The sequence below is a fragment of the Pezoporus wallicus genome, unplaced genomic scaffold (assembly GCF_028554395.1).
Source record: "Pezoporus wallicus isolate ANWC-B61680 ecotype Strahan unplaced genomic scaffold, APGP_CSIRO_Pwel_v1 scaffold_14666, whole genome shotgun sequence".
In the NCBI taxonomy this organism is placed as follows: Eukaryota; Metazoa; Chordata; class Aves; order Psittaciformes; family Psittacidae; genus Pezoporus; species Pezoporus wallicus.
The window spans coordinates 101,005-119,066 of record NW_026637956.1 but is presented as its reverse complement, the minus strand read 5'-3'; the positions used below and the strand labels follow the sequence as shown (position 1 = coordinate 119,066).

The 18,062-nt window shown below is 49.3% G+C and overlaps 2 protein-coding genes across 4 annotated transcripts; both read right to left on the bottom strand.

The window, feature by feature from the left end:
* Nucleotides 1–3,520: 3,520 nt before the first annotated feature.
* Nucleotides 3,521–4,271, bottom strand: PLD6 (phospholipase D family member 6). Its single transcript, XM_057408492.1, has 2 exons — nt 3,851–4,271; nt 3,521–3,760 (listed from the first exon to the last, which is right to left on the bottom strand). The coding sequence occupies exons 1-2, from the start codon at nt 4,269–4,271 to the stop codon at nt 3,522–3,524; spliced, it is 660 nt and encodes a 219-aa protein (XP_057264475.1). The 3' UTR covers nt 3,521.
* Nucleotides 4,272–5,911: 1,640 nt separating this feature from the next.
* FLCN (folliculin) lies at nt 5,912–17,676 on the bottom strand. Of its 3 annotated transcripts, none has more exons than XM_057408477.1 (12): nt 17,529–17,676; nt 16,533–16,811; nt 15,618–15,764; nt 14,749–14,970; nt 14,112–14,272; nt 12,787–12,878; nt 11,884–12,074; nt 10,826–10,939; nt 10,343–10,466; nt 9,873–10,004; nt 8,477–8,582; nt 5,912–7,378 (listed from the first exon to the last, which is right to left on the bottom strand). In XM_057408477.1, the coding sequence occupies exons 2-12, from the start codon at nt 16,779–16,781 to the stop codon at nt 7,177–7,179; spliced, it is 1,740 nt and encodes a 579-aa protein (XP_057264460.1). In that variant the 5' UTR covers nt 16,782–16,811; nt 17,529–17,676; the 3' UTR covers nt 5,912–7,176. The 3 variants fall into 3 exon arrangements, with proteins under 3 accessions (XP_057264460.1, XP_057264463.1, XP_057264462.1); XM_057408480.1 differs by lacking the exon at nt 17,529–17,676 and adding an exon at nt 17,409–17,518; XM_057408479.1 differs by lacking the exon at nt 17,529–17,676 and adding an exon at nt 17,314–17,347.
* Between the last annotated feature and the right edge of the window lie 386 nt (nt 17,677–18,062).

The following is an 18,062-nucleotide window of genomic DNA, read 5'->3' as shown; positions in this document are numbered from 1 at the left end:
GGAAAGGTGGGAGGAAGTATTGGGAGGGAAAGAGTGAGCTCCCTACCTGCATCGTCCCACTGCCCAGCATCACCCCTGTGTGTGTGGTACCACTGCGGGTACCTGCTTCAGGTGCTCTCCAGGGCATCACATCTACACAGCAGCACGTGAAACCCAAGCTGCTGCATCTTGCACAGTTCTGTGCTGTTGATAGCATTGAAATGTGAGGTGTGGGAAGAGTCAAGTGCGAGGATGGTGCAGACACAGGCTCTGAGTCATGATTTCCCTGTGTGAGCTTTTCCTACCATTTGTCTCCGCTGAAACAGGCTGAATCCTTCTTTAAATGTGACCTTTTCCTTTGCCCACATATAAAAGCAGCAGCAAATCGTGTTCATTCGCTTCAGACCCTGAATCTTGCAACCCAGGGAAGTCTCTGTATGGGTAGCACTGTCCCCAGCACTGTAAAGTGTCTCCCTTTTGTACCACCTCTGCACTTCCACTAATCCCTTGCCTTGTGCCCTGGCTGGATGCAGTACCTGGGTTGCGACCCCTGAAGCACACTCACTGCAGCTTGCCTTTGCTCTGTAATCTTTTCCCCCTTTTTTAGAGAAAACCCCAAGTTTTGCTAGTCTTGTCTTTGAAAGGATTAATTTAAAGCCTGTATTATAGCATCCAGAGCACGCACTGTACCTATTTCTTACTCAGCAATCAGTGGAGGGGGCCTCTTTTTGTGCCTACGGTGTGGGTTTTGAGGTTTAAATCCTGGTCTAACCCAGATGTCCCCGCTTTGGGAAAAGAGCAATGAGTGTGATGTGGCCAACCCACCCTATAAACTGGCCTGGTTTGGTTTTAATGACTCTTACAAATGTCCTTACAAACCTTTTCTGCTGAGCTCTACCTTTAGTTTTGAAGATCCTCATCCAAAGATCATGCACAGTAACCTGTAAACTTAGGTTGGTTTGGTTGCGTACGGATTGCTCCCTGATGTTGTATTTATGTGGCACATCACACACGTGCAGGCTGTTACCTGGTGGTGTGCTACTATAGAGCTACTTGGTGGTGGAGCGCACCTTGTGCAGTGGGTTAGGGCCCGTGAAGCACTGCTGTAGTGCTGGAACTCACGTGTGCAGCACATTCCAGATCCTCTTGGATGTCACAAGGGCACAGACACACGTTGTCCAGCAGAAAGGATGCACGTCGTGTGTAACTTCAGACACGACTTCCAGTACAACACAGCTGTGATCCTGCAGTAGAAATCACTTCACACCAGAGGATCCAATGCACAGGAGCAGGGAGCACCAGGCTGGAAGCAGTGGGTTCGCCCTGATCAGCCTGTGACTACCAAAGGAAACCAAGGGTGTGGGATTTACCAGCAGAACCCTAAAGAGCCGAGAGCCAGGTTGGTACCAACTGAATGAAGCCAACTGGCCATGAACTCAGTGATGAGTGCAATCACTCTCGTGTTCTTCGTGCTTTCTTCATGTGCTGCCTGTGTGATACTGACAAGAACACCCTTTGTTCTAAACTAGAGATGGCAAAGCAGCTTGTAAGATACTAGAGACTATGGTAAGTGGGAAGCAGATACGAATACAGAGGCTTTGACCTGTGCCCACCCTCCTGGGACCTGGAGTTGTGGACGTCTGTTGAGATTTTAAGGAATGGTTTTAAAGACTCAGATTTATGGGAAAGGATGAAGGTTTGGGGAGGAAAAGGGCAGTTCTGCAAGTCTGTGGTGGTAGCTGGAGTGGTATTGGCCACCCTCCTCCTTCATCCTAACAGGAACAGGCAGCTTGCCTTGGTTCTGTCCAAGCACAGTGGCTCAAACCCAGGCAGGCTCACACCGAGGAGAGGAGGGAACACAGTTGTCCTCAAGCTCTGTCCATCCATAGGGCAGAACAGTCTCTTTTAAGGGGATTTTCCACATGGATCAGTCCTGGAAATGGCATCTCACATGTCGTTTTTTTCCCCTCTGGAAAGAGGAGCGGGTGTTGGAGGCTCCTGTTCCTCAGTATGTGCGAGCTCCTCTCTCCTTCCCTTCTCCCTTCCACTCCAGTTTATTCCAGAGCTTAAGAGCTGCCATTCCCCACGTGTAACAGGTCACTTCTCACCGTATTTATTCCTTACAGCCCTGTGTGACATGCTAGGTGCCCATGGATGTAGCTGATCCTTTTTATTTTGTAAATAGATTTACCTAACTTTACATTAACTGTATCCTAATAAACTATTTTTGCACCACCCTTTGCATGCCGTGTACCGAGGTGTGTTCTTCCAAAGAGGAGGATGCTACAGGGAGAGCAGAGGCCAGAGCCTGAACATGAGAGCTGTTTGCCTTTACAGTCACTACTACTGAAACAGGTAGCATTTAATAGCAGTAATATGGCTGAAGTAGTGTAAATCTAATGCTGTTGAAGGGGATTTAATAGAGAACCACCTTCCCCAGCCTCTTCCACTGGTGCTCTTTAATAGGGATGCTTTTTCCCCCAGACCCATGCCAGCTTTCTCCAATAGAACATATCTCTGTGATGATGTTAGTCCATGCATCCTAAATAACACTTAAGGATCCACAGGAGTTGTTAATGATTTGGATCTTTGGAACAACCACCCCGCAGGGACTGCCTGGAGCACAAGAACCAGACACCGACATCGAGGTTCTCTGTGAAGGCAGTTAATTTGATAGCGCCCATCACGGCACTGCTGTTATCAAAGCAAAACTGGTGGCAAAACCTTAAATCACAATGACAGATTTTGAGGCACTTTATACTCAGGTTTAAGCAGTTCATACACAGATGGTAGGTAGGGTTTTAATGGTCTCAAGTGCACCCATCTGTGTTCCACCCTGGAGGGACAGGGATCTCACCTCCTTCCCTCTTACTTGCGCCCCATTCTGTCGCTGTCAACTGCAGCCAGGTCTGCACTCGAGACCGACTGATCCCAAATATCTTCGTTCTTCCCAGATATCCCAACACTTCCCTGCTGGAAGATGAGGGCTCATTAGCACCGGCGACCTCAGGCTTTTACACTGGAGCGCTGCTCAATTTAAACCTTCACCTTAAACCAGAGGAACCCTGTTCTCAATCAAAACACACTTCTAATCTCTGCCGCCTTACGTCTATAGATTTCCTTTACAAACTCAACAATTAAAGCCAACACATAACTAAGAAACATAACTAAGGCATTTAACTCCTGCATGCAAACTTTATCTTAACTCTGCCTTCGTGCTGGGCCACAATTCCTTCCTGGAATACCCCTGAAACACCCGCCAGCACCGTGTGAACATACCTGCACCAGGGCACAGCAACGAGCCTGCCTGCTTTAAGCCCTTCAAAGGCAGCCCTGTCACAGCTATCCTCAACACAACTCCCTCTCTAGCTGTGTGGTTCCCTCTAGCATGGGACTGACCCACAGCAAAGCGGGTCGTTCAGGGGAGAGAGAACTTTGCTTCTCAAGAGCTTACCTAAATTACACCCAGGTGGATACTACAGTGATGTCCATATAGGCTGCGAATGCTCTCATCTGCTAATAATCCATATAAGGCAGCTCCATCACTGTCCTTGGGATAAAGAGCTGTTGGTGGTGGGACTGTATTCCTCCCAAATCCTTTCAAACTCATCCAGGTACAGCTTCACGTACTCGGCATCCTCCACCACCAGCACGTTCTCCCGGTTGGTCTGGATGGCCTGCGTGGTCCAGTTGAGGGAGCCGGTGATGAGCATCCTCCGGTCCACGATGGCGAACTTGTGGTGCATGTACCCGTGGCCCTGGTCGTGGCGCACCTGGATCCCTACAACGACACAACCACGTCCTCAGCGGGACTCGAACCCTCTGCCACCACCACCGCCACCACCACCACCACCACCACCGCAGGCCTCACCGGCGAGCCGCAGGAGGCCGATCTGCGACCCCCTTAGCGCCATGTACTGCGCGTCCGTGACCACCCGGACGCGGACGCCCCGGCGGTGCAGGAGCCGCACGGCGAGACCGAGCTGCGGGCAGGAGAAGGCGAAGAGGCAGATGTCGAGCGAGCGGCGGGCGGACAGGAGCCGCCGCAGCAGGCGGCTGAGGGAGCAGTCGCTGCGCGGCAGCGGGCAGGGGCAGGGTTGGACCGGAGCGCCGGGCCCCGCCGCCTCGGCCAGCAGCGCCTCGGTGCAGCTGGGCTGCGACGGGAAGAACAGCACCTCACGGACCGGGCGACGCCGCCAGCGCAGAGCCGCCATGGCCAGGGCTAAGCCGGCCGCGGCCGCCGCAATGGCCACGGTAAGGCCCCGCCGCCCCGCTGCAACCGGCACCCACATGGTGCCCCCCCCCCCCGCCACCTCCGGCGCATGCGGGGCGCGGAGGAGGGAGGGTACCGCAAGGGGTGGCAAGGAGATGGAGCTGTTGGAGCAGCGAGGATAGTGAAGGGGATGGAGCACAGGCTGAGACACTGGGGCTGTGCAGCCTGGAGAAGAGAAGCGGTGCGGAGAGCTTAGAGCAGCTTCCAGTGACTTAAGGGTGCTACAAGGATGCTGGAAAGGGACTCCTCATCAGGGACTGTAGTGATAGGGCAAGGGGTGATGGGTTCAAACTGAACCAGGGGAAGTTCAGGTTGGAGGTAAGGCAGTTCTTCCCTGTGAGGGTGCTGAGGCGCTGGCACAGGGTGCCCAGAGAAGCTGTGGCTGCCCCATCCCTGGCAGTGCTCAAGGCCAGGTTGGACACAGGGGCTTGGAGCACCCTGCTCTAGTGGAAGGTGTCCCTGCCCGTGGCAGGGATTGGAACTGGATGAGCTTTAAGGTCCAAAACCATTCTATCCTTCCATGATTCCATCAGTTTGTCTTCAAGGCATAGCGTTGAGGGAAGGAGGGTGGTGAAAGACGGCTGCAGACATGCTTTCTGGTTAATTAAGCTGTGCACATTCCAGCTCTCACTGACGGCAAAAGGAGCGCCCGCGGGATAATCTGGGAGCTGCAGGAACTTGCCCAGGCAATTACTTGATAATCCCATGTATAGATCTGTTCCGGCAGGCAAGAGCATCTGCTTTATGTGTTCACAGACATAGCAGCTCTCCCCTTTCCTTTCTGTGGCAGTTTATAAGCACCAAGCTAGTGGTTTCCTTGCCCTGGCTCAGGAATGATGCGTTATCCAGAGTCTGGTTGTCCATGACACAGATCAGGACAGAGACAGCGACACTGCAAACAACTCACCCTTTCCACAAGCACGAGGAAGAAGAAGATGAAGCCTCACGCTTGACCTTGTGCCCACCTGTTTGCTGCTTCAGAAGAAACCACACTTCTGTTCAGAAACACAGGATGCTCATGCACCAGCGGCGGGTTTGATGGACATTAGGTTTTAACATCGGGTTGCTTGGGAGAGCTAGTCTTTAAAAGATAAAACCAGTTCAGCAATCAAGCAATGCCAAGTCATGTCTTACCTGCTGTGTTACACAGCTCTGGACTGGACCAGAATAGCTTTCAAGGGCAAAAAGAAGATCTCAGAAAAGACTGCTACAAGAGCAAGCACTGGAAATTGATTTACTGGTCTGTGCCTTTCTAATTACTTCTGTTGCTTTCACCCCACTGACAGTGGGCTTTGTTCTCCCCTCATGACTAGCACATAGGAAACAAGATGCATGCATTACTCAAAGCCCCATCTCCTGTTTCCTTACTCACAATGTAAGCTTCTTTCCAAAGCCTGAACTTCAACAAGTGCTTTGGTTTTGAAGTAACAGAGTAATGCCTTTGCCCAAGCATGTTCGCTGCTTGCATCTCCTGCAGTTGTTTTATGTCCAGTCAAGCAGTTTTAGTTAATGTATCTGAGCATCTCTTGCTCCAGATGTGCCAGAAACTAATACAAAGTTAAGAGGAAAAGGCCTATTAAATTAGATTTAGGCTAAGACACAGATCAACTGCTGCTTCCCCCACAGCAACACACGCGGGAAATGAACACAAACCCAGGCTTTGCCCATTTACAAAAATAGCTCTTACTGAGGTTTAATGCCTGTCTCCATTTTACAGATGTTCCACAGAAAAAAATCAACCTGCATATTTTATATATATATAAGAACAGAACTCACGACAAGTTGGAACATCGCCTCTGAGCTCGAGTCTTGTTTGAATGAGTGTAGAAGGTCACCTGGGTAAAACCTGCCTTTAGCTTGGTACAAATGTCTGTGGTAACGTCAAGTTTTCCCAACATTGATCCAGAGGAAACAACAGAACAAAGACTTCACAACGGAAACAGTAATTCCTCACAATACAGATAAGGAAAAAATCTGGTTTAGGTCGTTAAAAAAAAAATGCACCAATGTTTCCAGGAACTATTAAGCAAAAAAAATGGCTACTATAGAGTTAGATAAGGGAGCACCTACAGGTTGGATCTTTCCTGCTTAACTTCACTAGGAAGCTAGAAAACTCTTTCTGGAGATAGGAAACCACCAGCAACCGGATCCTGACGAGGTAATCTTCATTACCTGGAAGTTTTGCAACTGCAGGCAAAACAAGGCGAGTGTTTGACCCTCTGGAGAGGCAAGCAGGCTGCTTTTAGAGACTCCTTATATTACAATTCTCCCTCCTCAACAAGGTTTCCGAAGCAAATGCTGAAACTGTCTCAAGTTAAGATATAAATAAATAAAGTGGAGTGACAGGACTCCAATGGGATATCCTGACTTATGCTACAGCAGAAAAGAAGTCTCTTGTAAATCCGAACAGAAAGTGGTTTGAAGTAATTTACACGTGGATCCAGACCCTGTGACGCTGTCACTTGGTTTTTGGTTCTTGTTTTCTCAGGTATTCGGGAGATTTATGTGGGATTTGGAGAGATGAACCGTATCCATTCCCAGGAGATCTGGATGTTGTCACAGGTAGCCAAGTGTTGCCAATGGAAGCTAAAACTGAGCTCTACTGCCCCACCACAGTGCTTAGTGAGGCAGGATGGGATTTGAATCAACTCACACCGATGCTTTGAGTGTCCCTTTAGTCTCGAGTGTGCAGGTCTAGGTTCAGAGCTGAGTTTAGGACAGACAGCAGCACTATTTATTAGCACGTATTAGTCCAGTCTCACAGCAATTAGAAAAGACTCAAGTGGCTCTTCAAGTTAGTCTGAGGACCAGGAGAACAGTGATGAAGTGGCACTATCCACCTGATGCACATGCTGCGGGGCTCAGCAGCGGTAACTCGGGGTCCCTGCGGTTATCTGAAGGCAGCAAGTGAGGTTGGGCACCTTTTAGTTCCTGGACTCGGAGGATGTGGGGCTGCGAACTGTTGACATCAGGTGGGACTTGTATGTCTTGCTCAAGCCAGTCATCCAGAACTTGAGCAGCTTGACGTTGTCCTCTTCGGCAGCTCCCAGGATGCTCAGCAGTTTTTGGGTATCCTCCTTGGGTCTGCTGTCCACTTTAGTGAATTTGAAGAGGACCTTCACTTTACTGTGGGAACAAGAAACTCCTGTTATTACAACGGATTTGCACATGTCAAAGAGGGAATGAGCAGTAAACTGCAGCTTCTCTCGGTACCTATTGCAAGAGAATGTTAATAACAGCTTCAAGCAGTATCCTGTGGAAACTTCCCATGCTTTGAATGAAGAAGAGCACAAGAAAAGGGGGATTACTCATTTCCACTCGTAATATGCACAGTTCTAGTCTGTTTCTTCATTCTAGCGGAAGGTAAACCAATTCATTGTGACAACTGGGAACCTCCCTAGGAGACACATCTAGTGCCAATCAGGCCCTAAGGTAAATCCACAGAATCTTAACGTTCCATGAATTATTCCACATGACTGTCTGGTGTTCCTTTATACCTGCACCCTTAAAACGTAGTGCCTCAAGGCACAACCATGACATCTGTTTGGCATGTTATCTGCACCGGAATATAGCTCACATGGACAGGCACTTTTGGATTTGCAGACTTAATCCTCACGTGTATCAGGCAGACAAGTATTGTCATGTAGGTAAACCTACAGATGTGTGAACTGCAGCATAAAGGTTAAGAACTGCTGGCAGGCAAAAGGACTGCTCTTCAAGGTACTTCCAGTACCCAAAGGGGGCTACAAGAAAGCCTGAGAGGGGCTTTTGACAAAAGCCTGTAGGGACAGGACAAGGGGGATGGCTTTATACTGAAAGAGGGGAGATGTGGATTAGATACTGGGCAGAAGCTCTCCCCTGTGAGGGTGCTGAGGCGCTGGCACAGGGTGCCCAGAGAAGCTGTGGCTGCCCCATCCCTGGCAGTGTTCAAGGCCAGGTTGGACACAGGGGCTTGGAGCAAGCTGCTCTAGTGGAAGGGGTCCCTGCCTGTGGCAGGGGGTTGGAACTGGGTGAGCTGTAAGGTCTCTTCTAACCCAAACCATTCTGGGATTTCTATGACTGGAGTAGAACAACTCAGATATTCCCAGCTCCTAACAGCGAAGCCAACTACTGTCAACACTACAGCAGAAGTTACCTGACTACAAGTTTGTCCTGTACTCTGCTGTAACCATTCTGGGATTAGTGCCAAAGCTGTTTCTCTGAAAGCAATGCAGTCACACTTACTTCATCCACTCCTCCTTCAGGCAGACAAGGCACTGATCCACAACATCTACAGAAAGGTTCTGGTTGGTCAGGGCAGCTTCGATCTTGTTCAAGATTGTAGGACCAACTACAGCAGCAGAAAGAGGGGGAAAAGGGTGAGAAAGAGAACACAAACTATAGGTTACCCGCTTACACCTTTACTAGTCATTGTTAGCAAGGACCAGTCCATTTAATTCTATGGCCTGGATACCTGCTGGAATTACAGATAAGAATACATATTTGTTCCACCTCTTATTCTGTTTAAGTCCACACTCATTTTCCACCAGTTCTTTGGTCTGGTGCATTAATGCAGCTTCTTCTGCATGGAGAAAGCTACACTATTCGTAACAGCACAGCCAACTTCAACATAGGATTTGGCTCTATTAGTTCACAGATAATAATCTTCCTTGAGTCCAGAAGAAACCTGCATATTCCATAAGGAGGAAAATGTTCCCCCCAGTGGCCTGTCTTGATTTCACTTCAATGCAGCAGGAGCTAAAGATCACCCCACTAGAGAAACACCTGATCCAAGAAGCAACATGGAATTCTGTGAAGGAACGGGACTTGCAACAAAGGGGCCTTTGTTTTCTTCAGACCCATTTTAAACTGTTGTTTAGATTTTGTTGGTTCTAGTTTCGTATCAAAAGCTCCTTAAAAAATGCCAAGTTATGAAAAGTCTTCCTACTTTGTATAATACACATAAAAATATAAGCCCTCAGTTTTGAAGTCTCTGCTTCCTCTTCTTAAGGGCAGTTCCAGGGTACTTAGTAAAAACCCAAACCAACAACCATCCCAAGGCATTCCTCTCCCCAACCACTTTTTGGAATTCCTTAGGAGGCTTTTCTCCCAGCAGTCCACAGCCTAATAACTTTGATGCTGTGGTGGAGAAATAACATTTCAGTGACTATTCTAGTCCAGAAGCTTCTGGACATGCCACTGGTTGGATGGGAAGTAGACTATTGTAATTATACTGTCAGTATGCATTACACAGGGAGTAAGTCTCTGCTTTGCATTGCACCTGTACTTTCAGAGGACAGAGCAGGAAGGATTTAGCCATCTGCCACGTGGGAGATGAGTAATGTCATAGTTCTTGTAAGCTAGATGTACTCAAAATAAACACACAGTATTCCAGGATATAAAGTGTTCACTGGGGGTTACACAAGAATTTCCCTACAAGTACTGCTATTTTTAGTCAAGCAAAATGCTGATCTGGTAAAACAAACCCTTCATAATTAAACAGACTGCGGTAAACCTCATCTCAGTATCCAACCCAGTTGTTTTCTGACCCTAGTACCTGAACAGCATAAAAAGCAGTTAAAGATCAAGATGTGTGTGTAATCTCCGTGATACAGGTTCTTCTGGCTTTCAAATCACCCACCTCGATCTGCTGCCACAGGGCTGCCGCTGGTGACAACAAACTCGTACTTGTTGAGGGACTGCTCCTCATCAAACAGCGTGGGGTAGAGGCTGGACCGGGTTGCAGCACGAACTTCCACAAGCACCGCAAACTCTAGAGTGACAAGAGCCCAAAAGAGCATTAACTGAACCAGCCCAGGTGCTAAACTACAGCTCCACGCCCTGCCTGGAGAAAGCACAGCTCTGTCAGTGTTTGGTCCAGCATCAACCTTTCCCCACTAAGAACCAAGACTGTTGGCTATGTCTGCTCAGTGCTTAAAGCAGGTGTCACACCTCTCCACTACAGGGATACAGGGAAAACAAAATGATGTGGTACAAGTTTTAGTTCATGCAGCACTGTCAGACTATCTGCCAATACTCCATAAAGATAATAAGAATCTTGTGCCCTTTAACACAACAGGGGAAGGAGGGGGGTCTGCACCAGGTTCTTACCAGATGACAGGATGTGGGATGGGATTTGGACATGTGGGCTAAGCCCTAGGAAGTTACACCGGTACGCCTCTTCATACTGGTCACTGTAGGGGATGATCCGCACGCAACCAACAGGCAGCATAGTCTAGAGAAGGAAGGAAACAGGTCAGGAGAAACCCTGGAAGTAAAGGAGTACAATACAATTTTCTTCCTGACTTCCAGCGAGAAAGACTTGGAGCACTACTTGGGAGAAGCTCCTGATTTGGGGGATCAGAAATACCCCCCCAAAATCAGCTTGAAAGTTGCTGAACCACAACATCCAAACGCTGAGTCTCCTTTCTTTGGTGGCTTTTTTGTTGGTGGTTTTGTGTTTTCAAACCCACGTAGGTCAGACCACATTCTCCATGAGATTAACCGTCAGAGACAGGCCATTATGAAGACTGGGCTATTAAGGAAATGCATGTAAGAATATGCAGCCAGGAAACACAAGGAAAAAGCTTTTACCCGTAGCACATCAAAAGCAGACTGGACAAGATCCATATCTCGAGCTTTCCAGATGACCTGGTTCCCCATCAGAACATGCCAAGCCAGCATGCGGAATGCTGATGCTCCCAGAACCTGGAAGAAACCCCAAACCATTCTGCATTGGTTATGAGAATCAGTGAAATGTCCACTAAAACCATGCCTGCCACATAAGAACATGGCTAGGACTGAACAGCAGAAATAAACATGAGAATTTAGCAGGTCTTGTACGCAGAGTAGTAGCTCTAAACCACCGCACCAAGATCAAGTGTTTTGGGGCAGGACTGAACGGCTTCTGATAGATGGTAACAGCTTTCAGGCATTTCTCTGATTTGGGTTATGCACAGAGATGAAACAATGTGTTGGACAAGCCTCCAAAGGCACACACTTGCAATACAGTGCTGCAGTTCCACAGCTTCGAGCCTTCTAAATTGGGAGACAGTAGAACAAAAGGAGGCTGAAGACATAAAGCAGGTACTTTTCCAGGAAAACAAGCTGATGTGACAGAGACCGTGGGTCAAATGCACTGAACCTTCCCCCTCAGCCAGGTAACTGGAAGCACTGGAGAGAAGCCTGATGTGTATAGAACCATCTGCTTTGCTTGCAAGTGGTCTTTTTTCCTTCTGAAATACTTTTGTTTTAAGCAAATAATACTTGGCTTTGGGGATGCTGCACGACCTCTGTGTTAAATTACTGTCACTGCTTTTTGGGAAGAAGAGGAGTGCGGAATTTGATGGAAATCATATGATCCCATCCCACATGACTGATGATCACTGGAGGCCCACATGATCTAGACGCAGTGAACACTGTGTTATGAGCTGTGCAGGCTCTGGGTTGAACACAGAACCAGGGAAGAAGGGCAGAGTGCAGGAAATAAATGTATCTTTTAAAGAACAATTGGGAGAAAAGAGGTTATTAGCTGGGAATTCAGCATCAGTAACATAGAACCATAGAATAGTTTGGGTTGGAAAGGACCTTAAGATCATCCAGTTCCAACCCCCCTGCCATGGGCAGGGACACCTCACATGCTCCTCTCTTACCTGCCTCATGTGCCTGAGAGAGCGAAAGACAGACAACCTTCTGTGAGCTACATTCCAGCTGTTGCAATCTGGCATCAGGGATGTTTCAGGTGAGCATTTAGATAGTTCCTGCCCTTCCACAGCATCTGGCTGGGAAGAAGGTTTCTCTTCTTCCTCAGAACCATCCCAGCCTTCTGATTCTTCCTTCAGATCTAGCAAAAGAAGGGCAGAGAGGTCATAAGAACTGCTGCTCTCTAGGAATAGGAACTACCTACACATGCTGCAGCCAATTGATTTTGGCTGGATGTGGGAAGAGAGAGTTCAGAACACAGCAACTGGAAGTACTGGCACCACAGACACACCCAAGGTCTCAACAAAGTTTAGGAATTCAGATAGAAGATAAGCACTTGAAGCTTCAGGAAGGAATTTCCAGCTTCTACAGAACACAAAATCACATCTTTTGACCAGTTCTCTATTCTTGTTTTAAAGGGCATGGCCAAAGCTTTGACACAGGTTTGGGAGATTCTAAGCTAAGTGGATTCATAAAATAATTCAATGCAAGAAATCAAGGACGATCCTTTAGAAATGTTGTAGAAAAAGGAGCAAGAAGCCATTACACAGTGACTGCAAATTCTTCTGGTTGTAAAGATTCATTGGAAAGGCCAAGCCAGCCAGAGAGAACAACAATCATGATGATGCAACACTCCTACTCAAGTAACCAAGATCACGTGCGCATGCAGAGCCTACGAGGACAAGGATTTCACGCTCCTGTCAGTCATCTCTACATGGGAAAGCACATCAGCTACTGCAGAGGCTGCCACTAAAGTTGATGAGAGATGGCTGTGCTTATGATGCTGATGAGATGAAAGAATTTGGTGTTTTACCATCCAAAGAGGGTCTTCCAGCTCTGGAAATCCCTCTCACCTGCAAGTTTTTCCATCTGAACAAGGGTGTCTTCTGTTGGTGCTCCCTCCAGAAGCTTCTCTGTAAGTCGGCTGCCACAAGCTTTCAAAAGCCTGGAAACATTGAAAGAAACATAAGCAGCACTCATTAAACCTGCAAAAGCCTAGCAAGACACTTGGTGTGATGAGCTCAACAAAAATCCAACCACTAACCAACACGTATTTGCTTTCAACACATCTCTGTGCCTTCCACAGTGTGGTAACTATCAGTGCATCTTACAACCACTGCCACACAGAGTCACCAAAAAGACTATTCTGCAGAACACTTGTCCCCCACCCAAATCACATGCCGGTGTTGCAACCCTCTCTGTGGCATCTTTCCAGGGAAGTCTGATGAGGAAGTCAGGTACTGGAGCAACTGGACTGCCACAGACATGCTACTGTGCACCTCCCACACTGCCTATCACAATACTCCGGCACTTCCAGGTGAACACTCGCTGTACTTCAAGTGCAAATCCAAGGTACAACACACTGAGGGTAGGAGCATTTTTCCATGCTGTCATCCACGCCTACTTTCATACTGCAGAGGTTTTTCATCTAGGTACACATGGCTTCCATTAGCTGTCACATTAGTAGGTTTATTTCATCTCTAGCATGACCAAGGGAGGGGATTCTCCACCTCTATGCTGTTCTCATGAGACCCACCAAGAGCACTGCATCCAGGTCTGGGGCTTCCAACACAACAGGGACATGGAGCTGTTGGAGTGAGTCCAGAGGAGGCCATGGAGATGCTGCTCCAGAGCAGCTCTGTTCTGGAGCCAGGCTGAGAGAGCTGGGCTGGGTCAGCCTGGAGAAGAGCAGGCTCCTTAAGGGGAGCTCTTAGAGCAGCTAAGAGGGGAGATTTAGACTGGATATTAGGAATAAAATTCTTCCCTGTGAGGGTGCTGAGGCGCTGGCACACGGTGCCCAGAGAAGCTGTGGCTGCCCCATCCCTGGCAGTGTTCAAGGCCAGGTTGGACACAGGGGCTTGGAGCAGCCTGCTCTAGTGGAAGGGGTCCCTGCCCGTGGCAGGCAGTTGGAACTGGATGAGCTTTAAGGTCCCTTCCAACCCAGACCCTTCCATGATTATTTCACAGCAACAAGATTTTTTTTGTCCTAAAGTCATCAGCAGGCTGCCATCTTCTTGTGCTCAGCTCCTTCCACTTCAGAGACTACTTAGCAAAGTCCAACTTCCTACGTCAAGAAGAAAAACAACGGCCAAACACTCAAATCACATTTCCACCCTTTCAGAACATGCCAGTATTCTCTTCATGAAGGTGTAGAAGCTAGAAACACAAGTGGCATTACCAAGCAAAGGACGTATGCAAACATGCCCAGAGGTTTTCATCGTTGGTCAGGGATGTTAAGGAGCGGGCTGCGTTGCCGTTCCGCTGGTGCAGGAAGGGAGTGAAGGCCGTGTTCATCCGCTGCGCACGCTGAGGGCAGCCGTACTGCTCTGCTTCAAACACCTACACCATGGAAGAAGGGCAGTGTAAGAGACTGAAAGAGATGTTTACGTAGAGCTGAGCCAAGAAACACCCGATAAAAGTACAAAGTGAAAAGGCACATCACACACAATCATCCAAAATACACTGTAAATTACGGGAAAAGAGAGGGAAGGGACATCTTATTCTCAGATTGACTAAAATTACCATTAAGTGCTCCAAAAGCATGATCCTTCTCAGCTTTAGTTACTTAAATTTCTAACAGAGCTACTGTCTAGCAGTTAGGTCTGTGAAGTGTGTTACGACTGCTCTAAAATGTCAGAGGCACTCTGTTCCTTCCCTCCTGCCCCCCAGATACACACCATCCCCTTGTCCCTTGTGTCAACTTTAACGTCCACCCTGACTGCAATGAGCTGGATCAGCTTTTTGACTCAGCTGCACATCAGCTATTGTAACGTTTTACTAACGTTGAGTCAAACAGACTCTGTGCAATGACCTACCTTAAGTGCTTTGCCCTGAAGCTCATCAATGATGCCTCTGATTTTTCCCAGCAAGAAAGGCCAGGAGTTGATGAGGTAAATCCGGTCCATCATGATGGTGATGATGCTGTACCAGCGCTGGAAGCCTCGAGCCAGGCTGTCTTTGATAAAGAAGGTGTGGCTGAACACAAAACCATGCTGTTCATCGCCAAAAAAAATAGGGCCTTCCCGTCCTGGGCAGACCTGAAGGGGAAGGGCACATACACCAAAGTGGTTGAGCAGATCACACAGCTGAAATGGTAATAAACTGCACAAAGCTTCCTACTCTGAGTGAAGAAAACAAGCCTTTTTTAGGCTGCTATCGAAAATATGTGGTCAAACAGACCTCCAGAGATACCTACAAACACTATAAAAGCTTCAATTTAATAGCATGTTAAGAACTCAGCTCTATTCAGTGACAATACTGTTGAGAATCCACAAGGGATTTTGCTGATCCTGACACACAAATGCTCACTGATCTGTATGGTTCTCCCTTCACTTCTACGAGATGTTGAACATTAATGGTCTACAAAGATCAAATATTCCTTGGCACTAAACAACAGAGTCCAATGTTCTTATAAACCCAGTTTATCTTACCAAGGAAAACAATGAAGAGGTAGGAGCAAAATCAAGGGAAACTTTCAGACTCACAAGGTGAGAGGAAGGAACCCTCAAGTTATCAAAGATCAACCTTAAAAGCTACCATCAAACCTGGCATGGACAGACTTGTGTGTCTGCCTTTCCACCTCCATTCCCTCCTTGCTTCAGGCTGCACAGAGCAGTCAGGATGAGCAGAGTGCTGATACCTAAAGCCATGCCCAGGTTTTCTCCCTGCTCTCCCAGACAGTTACCTCACAGCTCAGGCTGCGAACACAGGCCTGGCGCACGATGCTGAAGAGCTGGGGGTGGTTTGGGTGCTGGTGGCTGACGTATTTGATTGACGTTTCCTTGTCGTGGCTGACGTATCCAGGATGTCCTCCTGCAAGAGAGCGGCAACCCTGAAGATAGAAAAGCAAATCCAGCCATAAATGAGCATGCAGTTGTCTAAGGTTTCCAAAGGCCTCTGCATATTCCCTTCAAAACATAGGGAGATGTTAGTTACACCTCTTGATGACAACACAGATTACTTAGAATACAAGAAACAGGAGTCAGGGTGAGGATTTGGACCCAGCTCCTCACACAGAACTTTGTGTGATATACTCCCTCTCTTCTTATGCTCATTTTCCACTATTTAATTTGATTGTGAACTTGGTGCTGGCTTTACAAGTGGTAAAATTCAGTTAACAGCAGCTCTGAGACCAACTGATCTAACAAAACTGGCCAAAACCTAAAGGAAACCAAATAACAAATACCTCAGAACAAGCACTAATAGGAGGCAACGACAGGAATGACTGAGAACATACGCTTACTCTACTCTTTTAATGCCTTTTGCCTTTTCTTTCCTGTTTCCTAATCAATACTGCTCTTAAAATGACTATTAATAAACGATCAGACCCTCTTCGAGCATAAGGAAAGCACTTCCCAGACACAAGAGATTCACAGAACACAAGGCTTAAGGAGACCTCAAGATACCATCTTGAACAGTTCCTTATCCTTTAGGATCATTAGGAGGACTCACAGATCTTCTGGTACCAGCAGTCATGCACAAAACAAGCGCAGATCACTGTTTGTCCTCTCTTAAACAACTGGATTTGCATTAGCGAATCCAAGAGCCCTTTAGTTAAGGCAGAGGACACCGATGTCCACACACAGATCTTCACACTTACCTCACACATATCTGACTTCTTCGGCCCTGGGCTGCTGGAGTCAGCGCTGGCACCTTCCGCTGGGCTGTGCGAGCGGATGCGGCTGCTCATCTGAATGCCACCTTCTTCCTCTTCTGCCTGCTCATTCTGCCCGGAGATGTCCCCGCTGCCCGCGCCTTGGGGGAGCGGTGAGTGCAGAACCTCAGTACAAAAGAGGGTGCGAGGGCCGTGGAGCTCACAGAAGTGGCAGAGGGCAACAATAGCATTCATAGTGAGAGCTCAGCACATGCGTCAGGCCTCCTGCGGGTAAGGGAGAACACACACAACATCAGAACGACACGTATTAAAGCATCTCCTTGGCCTGGTCACCACAGGTCCTGTTCTGTACCCCTACATGGGTGGCTGCCCTTAAGCTCAGCCTAAGGAGCCAGCACAGCTCCATCACGGGGTGACCTGAGCAAGGCCCAGCCCTTCGCACCCGGACAGGGTGGGAACAGCGCTGATTTAACCCGGGTCAACGACAATAACCCGGGACACCGCAAGCCCCAGTGGGGAGGGGGACTGGACCGGACGCCCCCGTGACCGGTTACCTCTGCTCGTACGGGGACAGGCTGGGGTCTGCGTGCCCGGACACCACCAGCGCAGCTTCCCCGTGCCCGGAGGCCCTCAGGGGGTAACCGGCTCTGCTCAGCCCCCCCGGACCCGAACGCCTCAGGCCCAGCCGGACCCAGGCCTGCCTCCCCTTCCGCTCCCCGGCCTCCCCGGTCCCGGGCACCGGCGACCCGGCCCAGACCCCTCTTACCGCGGCTCCGGCTCCCCCACCCCGTCCGGTCCCGTCCCGTCCCGTGCCAGCGGGCGCCTGACACTGACTGACCCACCGGCCCGTACCATCCCTACCGGCAGCTAGGGGGGAAGAGAAGCCCGCAGCTTCCCGACTGCACACCCGCCGCCGCCGCCGAGGAGCGGCGAGGAGAGGGAGCGGAAAGCGGGAGAGAGGGAAGGGGAGTCGGTTCGTACCGCGGTACCGAGCCGGGCCTCCCCGCCGCCCTCCACACGATCCCCCGCTCCCCCCCCGGTGCGGCAGTGACTCGGCCCACGGCCGCCCTCTCTACAGGGGCTGGGCAAAACCATTACTAAGAGAGGGGGAGGATGAGAAGGTCCGGAACACTTCTCCTTCCTTCCCTCGTTATCCCGTGTCCCGCTGTCTCACCGCAGAGAGCTGACAGCAGTTCCCGCTCCTCAGGAGCCCAGAGGGGACGAGCCGCCTCCTGCGACCCTGCAGGGACTGCACCCGGAGCGGAGTCCGCTCCCCCCATCCCCGCACCACATGGTGCGGGCCGCATGGCGCCTCACGGGCGGGGTCGCGCAGGCGCCGTGCGGGGTAAGGGCCGCGCTGAGGTGATGGAGGGCGTCAGGGGAGGCTGGGGCCGGAGGCTCCCATAAACTGAACCATGGGATGAGCATTAATTCATTAAACTATGAACATTCTAGCGTTAAAGCAGGGTAGAACATGGAAGAAGGGAGCAGACACAGGGAAACGTGCCTGTTGGA

Bases quoted from the DNA above. Each gene is read 5' to 3' on its own strand.
- PLD6 (XM_057408492.1), bottom strand. From the start codon at position 4,271: ATGTGGGTGCCGGTTGCAGCGGGGCGGCGGGGCCTTACCGTGGCCATT. The intron at 3,761-3,850 runs GTGAGGCCTGCG...GTGTCGTTGTAG, and splicing joins CGGCCTCCTGCGGCTCGCCG to GGATCCAGGTGCGCCACGAC.
- FLCN (XM_057408477.1), bottom strand. From the start codon at position 16,781: ATGAATGCTATTGTTGCCCTCTGCCACTTCTGTGAGCTCCACGGCCCT. The intron at 15,765-16,532 runs GTAAGTGTGAAG...TTCTATCTTCAG, and splicing joins AGAAGTCAGATATGTGTGAG to GGTTGCCGCTCTCTTGCAGG. The intron at 10,005-10,342 runs GTAAGAACCTGG...TTGTCACTCTAG, and splicing joins ATCCCACATCCTGTCATCTG to AGTTTGCGGTGCTTGTGGAA.